General features: G+C 36.6%; 1 protein-coding gene across 1 annotated transcript; it reads right to left on the reverse strand.

Moving 5' to 3' along the window:
- Positions 1-3,547: 3,547 nt before the first annotated feature.
- Positions 3,548-8,129, reverse strand: LOC113231883 (odorant receptor 45b-like). Its single transcript, XM_026466424.1, has 5 exons — positions 7,363-8,129; positions 7,174-7,273; positions 6,074-6,178; positions 5,713-5,868; positions 3,548-3,630 (listed from the first exon to the last, which is right to left on the reverse strand). The coding sequence occupies exons 1-5, from the start codon at positions 8,127-8,129 to the stop codon at positions 3,577-3,579; spliced, it is 1,182 nt and encodes a 393-aa protein (XP_026322209.1). The 3' UTR covers positions 3,548-3,576.
- Positions 8,130-10,032: the final 1,903 nt, after the last annotated feature.

The following is a 10,032-nucleotide window of genomic DNA, read 5'->3' on the forward strand; positions in this document are numbered from 1 at the left end:
TTTAAAAGACCTTATGTTCCCAGTTTTTCGAAGTTGTAACAAGGTTCGCTAGTTGAGTCAAGAGGGCAAGTAAGGGGTGGGCAGAATTTTGTAAGATTTTGAAAAAGAAACGGTCGCATAAGTATTGACGACGGGAACATAACGGGAGACCTAAGCTCTCAACCTGCATGGCGTTGATTGGAGATGATTTCATCGCTCCTAAAACAACACGAAGACTTCTGGCCTGTATATTATCCCAATAGTTAACAGCAGATTTGTTACAGCGTTCTAAAAAATTGAAGCTTAATCAAAATGACTCCTTATTACAGCATTGTACATCAATTTTTGAGTATAAGGATGGGCTCCCCCCCATACACCACAAAGAGCTCTAATAATATTTATACCCTTTTCACATTTATTTTTAATATAATTTAGGTGAGGGATTCCAGTCATGTGGGAATCAAAAAAGAGGCCTAGGAATTTAACCTTGTCGTGCACAGGGATCAGTTCATCATTTAGGAAAATTTGTACATGTGGGACACATCTTTTTCTTGTGAAAACACTACAAAGCCTTTACTGGGTGAGAGGTAAAGGCGGTGATTAGTGAGCCAATCTTGCAAATATCTAATGGCAGTATTTAGATGGATAGTACATTCATCAAGAGACTCTGAGGAATAATAGAGTGCTAAACCGTCAAATATATAAAATGTACATATTATAAAATATCACAGAAGCAGTCAACAGATTTATCAAAGTCAGCAGTGTATAGAAGAAGAAGAAGAAGAAAAAGAAGAAGAAGAAGAAGAAGAAGAAGAAGAAGACACCAACAAAGTACTGTGTAATAATTCTGAATTAATAGCACAGCCATTAGGTTGTGTGGACTGCGGAGTCATAATAAGGTTATTGTGGCTTACTTTATCGAAACCAGATTTTGGGGAAACCCAAGGTCGGCGCTCAAAATTAATAGTTTTTCTTTGGGAGGAGCTTGGAGAAAGAGGGGGGAAATTATGAGGTTGAGAGGTTGTAAGAGAACATAGGGTTGCTGCAGGAGGTTGAGCTGTCGTAGGCCGAGCGCTGTCAGCAAAAGATTTACGTACAGTCCGGAATGTAAGGGAAAGTTTATGTCAACAGAAAACATCCCATAGTCAGAGGAGTATGGGATGTTTTCTGTTGACATAACAACCTTAATAGATTTCTGTGTGGCTTGTTCAAGGCAAGAGGGATCCGTGGTCATATGGAGGCGACAACAATATAAGCATGTTGGTTGGGAGGTACCACAAGAATCTCCAGCATGTGGTTGGCTACATCTAAAACACCTGGGCTTTGAACGGCACTGGGCTTTCACATGACCACAGCGACAGCAGTTGTTGCACTATATGGTTGGTAGAGTATAGATCTGTACCGGAAGGGATGTATGATTACACAAGAGTCTTTCAGGGAGCTCTTTGCCAAGGAAAGAGACCATTACTGTTTGGGAGGGGATCCAATGTGGTTTGTTATCAATGTGTTCTTTCCTGTCCAGACGTCTAACGTCTGGCCTTAATGGCTTGGGAGCCATTAGTGCAATCGATGAACTTGACCAGTTCTCCCATAGTCCACTCTATCGAAATGTTTCTAACAATATCATTTATTATCAAGTGAAATGTGGGGATGATTGCTTTGTAAGAATTCTTGGAGAGGAGAGAATTTTCAATGAATTTGTTAGCTGTAATTGCACTAACAAAAGTAACTACAACCCGATTGTGCCCTGCTGTAGCTTTGATACCGTCTTTTGCAATCCCATGTATACCATTGTTACTTAAAAACTGGGCAAACTTTAATAATTTGATTGTAAGACCAGATGAGGGGTTGGACTCTTCTCTCGATATGTGAACGATAAATGGGCCCTTATCGGATTCACTATATTTTAACTTCAGACCGTCAGCAAATTCGGGTTGTTGGGCAGATGCATTTGGGGAAACGTTTGAAGAACATTTCGGAGGTTGTTCTGATGTAGTTTGGGGGAAGGTGCCTGATCACTGGCACGTTTTTTAGGCTTGGAATTGTCATTTTGGGTGGGAGAATAGTCGAAATCCATTTGAGAATCCGGGTTTAAGAAACCATCAGCAGAGAAGCCGCCTCCCCCATCAGGGGGATTATCGTCGTCCATCGCCAGTTAGTATGTAAATTTACCTTCACAAACACAACAGCAGCACTACAAACTATACAAAAAAGGCAACCAATTTCACTCAGAAAGTTCCAATTTAAATTTCGACACGTGTATCCTGACAAGAGCCAAACACTCGACCTCAATGAAACTCGTGCAAAATGTTCAAAATCCGTGGTTTTAGTTGTTACCATTCATTGTTTTGACAGGAGTTGACAAGTTGGACTGCCTGTTGGGGTGGCTATTGGCGTGAGTTTCCAGTTGTGAACAGGATTACATTTTCATTCACGTGTAGCACCTTAGTAGTTGGTAATTATTATTATTAAATATAAGTATTTCATTTTGTAATAATATGTTGATCACAATTGTTTTAAATTCATGCTATTTTACTTAATACAATCTATAATAATTCCTATATTGTTACTATATATATTTTTTAATAGATACATTAGTTCTTATTATTTGTAAAATATAATCGTAACGTAACGAGTAACACAACGTGTAACGCTATGCAATGCGGGAATTTATAAATTGAAACCGTAAAAGGGTCGCCACAGGACAGGCTTAGCCTAGTGTGGAACCACTTGTAATGATTCACATTGTTTTCAGGCTTGGCATCACGTTATCAACGCATATTTTTGTTAATGTTTAACATATACTTAATGTTAATTTAGCATAAGTATCTTGTCCATTTCATAAAAACGTAAATATGTTAAGTATTTTGTTTTTCTTTGTGTTTGTGATGCCAAAATAAACATGTTCTGATTGTCATTGAAGTTTCAGTTTGACGCTTAAAAAGTCATTTAGAAAAACGTTTAAGCGCATATATTTTATGTTTAAAAAAGCTTGCAACGTTATGTTAAATTAATTTGTTTAAAAATCATAGATACTTGAAACTTAGGCACGTTATAAAAAATGAAATTATGGAGTACCTATAAAACTGACCAGTGACCAAAGCTTACGTTTGAAATGAAAAGTGCTTTTCGTTCCTCTAATTACATTTCTCGGGCACGGCGTTATAAATGCACACTACGATATTAGACAACACTAACGTAGACTTTACGCACACAGTTGCATAAACAATAGTGCTTGAAACTATCGATATTCAATTATCGATGACGTTTTGCTACTCGAGACTGATGTTTAGCTCATGATCATTTGAATTCTTATTAATATCTGGGGTCGTTTCGACACACTATTCATATTTATTTTAATTTATTCCTATAATTTTCTAATCTATGCCCATTTGTTGAATGTTCTAAGGATGCCGTCGTCATCGAGAAATTGACTGTCGGCGCACATATCTACTAACCACATCCTTATATTTGTAGTGTATTGCGTGCAATTACTAAATATAAGAAAATAAGTATAATTGATTAAAGTGTTTTTACTATTTTTTACTCCGAAGTTTTTTTTTTATATAGGCGTGCGTAAACTTCGTGAATGTTGCTTCAATTCCATGATGCATTTAAGACGTTGAAAATAGCGTATGCCTGTTGGAACACCTGAAATTAAACAGAGAACTTGAATTAATACATTTTATAAATGACTCAAAATATTTTATCTCTTCAATCAACTCACATGAACATGTTGAAAATTAATAGATATGAATTTAGTTTCAAGTTTATTTAGATTTCCGCGATGCGACTTTAAAAACATGATACCCTGTTTTTCAAATCTAAAATGTAGTTTATTTTTTAAGTCCTCATGACTTACATAACAAGGAATTGTTAAGAGTCCAAAACTTTGGTTTGATTGTAAAAACAATTTAATATTCGCGGTATTGGGTCCAAAAATATATCACAATTATTAAATATGTAATAATTAATGGCTAAAATCTATGCTCCATTCTTTTCTTCATAAAACCATTATTTGTAGATATAATTCACTAATACAACTCATAAACATTAAATACAAAACAAGAAACGTAAAAATTTCTTCATAACAGTTTAATGGCGCTGACTAGGCATAAACCAAATTTCCCTAAGGCGCTGATTGTCAGTGTGATGTGAAAAAAAGTGATTTAATATACGAAGGTGGATTGAAAAGTTCGCGGCCTAACCAAGAAAATAAAGTTAAATGTTTACAAAAATATTTTCATTTTTCGACGTGATCTCCATCTAGCTCTATGCATTTCTTTCACCTACTTTCCAAAACTTCTACATCAGTTTAAAAAAAGATTCTTCAAGGTCTTAAAAATACCCATTTAATACTGCTTCGACATCTTCATTCGATGAAAATTTCTGACTAGTGTAGTGTTTTTTGAGGTTTGGAAACAGATGAAAATCCGGAGGTGCTTAACCGAGAAAATAAATCGGGTGGGGCAATAATTCGAAATCATATTATGAAATTTTAACCATGGATTCGACAAAAGTGTGACCACGAGCAGTAATTCTGAGTGTTTCTCTTTCATTTCTTCGCACAAACGACGCAAAAGGGTGCTATAGTATGCTGAGTTAATGATTTCGCCCTTCAGAAGGTAGTCCACCATGATGACACCCTTAGCATCCCAAAAAACTGACGCCATCACCTTGGCAGCCGACAAAACTGCTTTCGCTTTCTTTGGAGTCGGTTCACCAGGTTTTTTCCACTGTTTTCATTATGTTTGGACTCTGTTGTATAGTGGTGTACCCAAGTTTCATCCATTGTCACAAATTTGTTCAATAAATTTTGCGGTAAAGCCGCAAACATCTCTAAACAGTCGCAAGAAATTCCGAGCGAAGTACGCCCTTGGTGCATTGAAAACAACCCGGGGAGCCACCCAGCAGAAACCTTGTAAAATCCAAGTTCGTTGACAATTATGTTTTATGTTCACTCATACAAGATGCCCATAGTTTCTGCATTCTCATTGATAGTCAATCTCCGGACTTCTATAACGAGATCTCACACTGCTCCAACGTTTTCCTCAGTCGTAAACGCCGTGGACCGACTAGATCTACAATCTTTTCGATGGTCTCTCGTCCATGTTTGAATTCTGCAACTCATTTTTTTATAGTCTTGTACGATGAAATAGATTCCCCTAATGTTGTTATTATGTCACTGTGGATCTTTTTCGATGTTAATATCTTTTTAGATAAGTATTTGATGACAGCACGTTGTTCGTTTTCTCAATTTTTTGAAATCGCTGCACTTGGTCTCAGTAAATTAAAAAAAAAGCGGTTTCACAAAAGTGGTTTCAGTAAATTAAAAAAAAAGCGGTTTCACACGACTTTTAGCAGTGATGCAAACGCGATGCAGTAGCGATGCAGTTGCTAATCGACTACCTTTACACACACGCGCGATTTTAAGCAGCGATGCAAACGCGATGCCAGCATCATCGATGCTTTCATTTCATTCAACATCGATATAAACGCGCGATTGGATAGCTACACTTGGAATTTAAAGGTAATTGCACCGATGCAATCGCGCGTTTGTATCGATGCAATCGCGCGTTTGTATCGATTCAATCGCGCGTTTGTATCAATATAGTCGCCCGTTTGCATCGAAGCATTCACCTATAAATCGCAAGTGTAGCGATGCCATTGCGCGTTTCACGAACGCGCGTTTGCATCGCTGCTAAAAGTCGCCTCTTAGACTCAAAAACTCACTTCGGTCAGTGCATCTAGGCACATCGTTCGAAATATGGACCGCACAGCCATAGGACGTGTCAAGCGCAGAAGCAACATCAGCGTCAGGTTACGCTCATGGCGGTCCCACTGCTTCTCCCAGCCACTGAAGTAAACCGCTTCCCCTACGCTCTCACCCTATGGTACATGGTGAAGATATTAGCCACAGGTAGTTTAATGATACAGCTTTGCCTTTTTCTTTTGGGAAAGATCAGTAAGTTTATTAAAGCTACAAAGGGCACCGAAAACACTACACGGCAAGAATGGTGTCATGCTCATTAAAAATTCAGGTTAGTATGTGTGCCACATATGTAGATTGTACTGTAACCGGCGTTATACTTACGGTTTCCAATAGTAAATCACAGTAGTAACAGGGAATACTAGTCAAAAACACACAGGCAAATGTTATTGTAACGAATTCCAGACTGATATTCCCATCATGGAAAGACTGAAATAAGTTAAAATAATTATAACTTTTTTTTTAAAAAACTGACAAAAGTTTGTAGAATTATATCTATTTGCAAAGTTTTATTAAAATCCTCCTTTATAGATGAAATATTTTCATAAAATTTGAATGGGACCACTGCTGTGGTGGGTGCCGTTCGTAAGATATAACAATAAATGACATATGTTTGGTCGATATAACGCTCAACGAATATAATTAATTTATGGTTTACGGACTTTTGACATATTCTTGCGTGATATAAAGGTCATTGGATATAATAGACGATTGATATAACAACTTTCAATCTAATTATACCAATGGCATAATGAATATTTTATATAAACATTTCAGATATAACATAACATAATGTATTATAAATATATCCCAGTGCTTTTTAGGTGCAATGACGAGCGCAGCGAGCAGTACTAGGCTCGAAAATATATAAAAATAATCTTATAAAACTGATACTTCCCCTAGGTTAGGTGGTGTTAGAAGAAGAAGAGAAGCGATCGTGTCGCGAATGCGGACGGCGAAGCACCATTATGTTTTTTACATTTACGCCATTAATTTTAATACATTATACTGGTAATACTTATACCATTAGTTCATTATGTTACCTAGTCATTATATCTAACGTTTGTTATACTTATAGGTTTGTTATACGCATTGAAATTATGCCTTATGTTATTATACCTCTTATTGACAATATTCAATGAGTGATTGTATCCTTATAAATTATATCAAATGTTGTTATATCTAGTGAAAATAGATTATTTGTTGTTATATCTTTCATTACACACCCCCAATGAGGTACCCAATTTCCAACAAAAAAAAAAGAGTCATCCAAATCGGTTCCCATATATCGCGCAACACACACACACACAAATACAATGGAATTGAGAACACCCTTCGTTTTTAAAGTCTGTTAAAAATATTTTACTTGTAAGACATACGTTACGAGAGGTTGCATACGAATAAAAATAACTTGTAACTTCTACCTGTATTGCCTGATAGGCAGTGATGGGTATTGTGACCGCAGATCCTTTCATGTACAATTCGTATATGTATTGAAATGTGCTTTGAATTTTCCCGACAAATCTATAAACAAAGAACGTTACAAGTCATGAAGATTCTTTAAAGGTGTACTAGGTAATAAGTTAATAATTCAGATGTTAGAAGGGCATTACCCGTGAATTTCCTGTAAATGCGTTGCAACATCCTTCATTTTTTCCATTGTATCTGCGTGTCTATATCCATTTAACGGATAAAAATTACGTATTTTCCTCTTCGCTATCTCTAACTGAGAGCATGCATGTAGCATAAAAATGGGGCCCATAGGAACTATGCCTATGTACATAGACGAAGCATAGAAGACGTACCAGAGCATTGCAAAGTAGATAATAGTAAAAGGTATGAAGTCATTCTTTATCTCCTCCAAAAGCTTCGGATACGTTAAATCGTATACAGGAACAAGTCTAACCTCATGTTTGGTTGCGTAATAGATCATAGAAAATACAGACTTGAGAGGGAATAGACCGCCTGACATAGAGGCTACAACAAACCATAACTTCGAAACCCATCTTCCTCTATATGCGTACTTTAGTACCAAAATCCGTTCTTCCAGTGTGCAGTCGGCAAAGTCTCTTTTCATAATTGTAATCATGTCCCTTAATTTATCCTGATACCAGACCATCATAAAGTACTGAAAACTCACAACCGTGTAAAGTATTGCAATTGTTCCGTTAGCACATGCTTGGGTGAAATTTTTATTTTTTAAATCGTGCATTACAGTACTGTAGAGTAACATGCAGAAAAACGTTGTAGTAACACCATGCATAACAAGAAATTGAAGAGCCCATTTCATATCTCTTTTCACATTGGGATGAGAACGGTTGATCTTCATACAGAGTATAGATATATTAAATAATTTGTCAAAATTCAATTCCGATGCCATTTCGAAACGTGCGCATCGTTAAAGAACTGTCTAGTAACGAAGCTCCCATTTTAACTAACATCAATCTTTAGTTTTTTTTAAAGAACCTTTAGTTAAAAATTTGCGCTAACTACCATTTACGTTACAACTCGAGCTCGGTTCCTATAATTTGTAAATTATTAAGAAGTGAGTTACTTTCTTGAGTTAAGGATACAATTACACTTTCATTTTATTATTAATTCAGATTTTTTTTTATTGAATGCATTAATATAATTTTTTAATTTTTATTTCCAAGCTACATGACAGGGGATAAATAAACCATGCCTGTCGAAAGACCTACCTGACCAACCAAAAAAATAATGTAAAAGCATAACTTATTCTCTATTATGTTTACCATCGACTGGACCGACCGTTGATCCCATAATCATAGCACATTGTTCTTGTCTAACAAATTAATGAAATTGTATTAGTAAGTATTCCGTTTACTTACATCGGGGAGTGCAAGGCTGACGACAAAAAACATGAAGCTCATGACAGTATTCCAATGCTTGTCCCATCAACAAGGTATAGAGGTATAATCGCATATCGTACTCACCCTGTGTAAAATAATTTCTAAAGTAGTACTGTAGGTGCCATTCCCTAGGTATCCTCGTAATACTTCTTCTTATCATATCGATGGCATTATTCATCCATATTGGTTAGTACAACAAAGAAAAAAAAACTTATACACTAATGTTAGTAATTGCAACTTATAAATATGTATTGGGTTTCGTGTATACATGAAGTTTGGTCCAGTGTTGAAGAAATGAACCCTGGACCCTGCCAGCAATAATATAGTGCACTATGTATAAGTTTTTTTTTCTTTGTTGTACTAACCAATATGGATGAATAACTCGAAATAAAGTATTTGAATTGAATACCTATACTATCGAAGCCTAGAACTTAGCCTCGCAGATCACGCCACAAATAGCTGCCATGCTGAACTGTGCATCACATGTTTGCCATCGCAATAAAAGCAAGAAAACTCATTGTTTTTTTTTTTTGTTGAACTTCATTTATATAATGAACCAATTTGCAGTTTTCAAAAGTGATAGTTTGTGTGGGCTAACCTACAATTAATGGTACAAGATCACCTCATCATTTTCTACATTATTCTAAGGGGGTCTTACGCCAATTTTCGTGAGTCACCAAGACCACTTGTTCGAAGCTTTATTGTATAGATTCTTTTTAAACGCACACACTTGTTTCCCCGCACTAGGGAACCCCATATCGCGGGTGCCATGGACACACACATGGACAACCACAAATTACACCCAAACTCATGAGAGAAATAAATATAGGCCATACAAATATTTCTCCCGGCCCGGGAATCGAACCCGGGAACTCTGCGTGACAATCCAACATGATAATCGTCCGACCTCTGCGTGACAGTCCAGCATGGTAACCGCGCGGCCGTGGAGACAGTTAATTAAGATATTATATTGACGAAATTCCACTGACGATGAATGGACAATCGCAAATGTATATTCCAATATAGATTTTAAGTCCTTCGTGGTATCACAAAATTATTATCATTAGTACTACTTACAGATTTCTTACCACGTTATAGACTTCTTATTACATTCCTGATATTTCTCGACGATTACACAATCCATTGTCACGGGTTGATAGTCTTGAGACCAGACATATCTGTCTACCCACTTTTGTTGTCGATGACTACCTTCATCTTAATTTCTTGCGGATTCACCAAACGCTGGCGCTAGCCCATGTAGCGCCTGGCGCCCTCGAGCAGATATGCGATCAAAATGGAATACTTATTTTTTTTTTTTGTTTATTTTCCCACGTAAACGGAAATTCGAGTGGAAATGATACTTTAATAAATGAAATTGGGAAGCAATAGCCCGCTTTACTTCGAAGACCGCAA

The sequence above is a fragment of the Hyposmocoma kahamanoa genome, unplaced genomic scaffold (assembly GCF_003589595.1).
Source record: "Hyposmocoma kahamanoa isolate Upper Pololo Valley unplaced genomic scaffold, ASM358959v1 66, whole genome shotgun sequence".
NCBI classification, from domain to species: domain Eukaryota; kingdom Metazoa; phylum Arthropoda; class Insecta; order Lepidoptera; family Cosmopterigidae; genus Hyposmocoma; species Hyposmocoma kahamanoa.

Coding starts and splice junctions, on each gene's coding strand:
- LOC113231883 (XM_026466424.1), bottom strand. CDS start 8,129: ATGGCATCGGAATTGAATTTTGACAAATTATTTAATATATCTATACTC. Junction 7,274..7,362: donor CATTTACAGGAAATTCACGG/GTAATGCCCTTC, acceptor CTTTGTTTATAG/ATTTGTCGGGAAAATTCAAA. Junction 5,869..6,073: donor GTGATTTACTATTGGAAACC/GTAAGTATAACG, acceptor CATGTACCATAG/GGTGAGAGCGTAGGGGAAGC.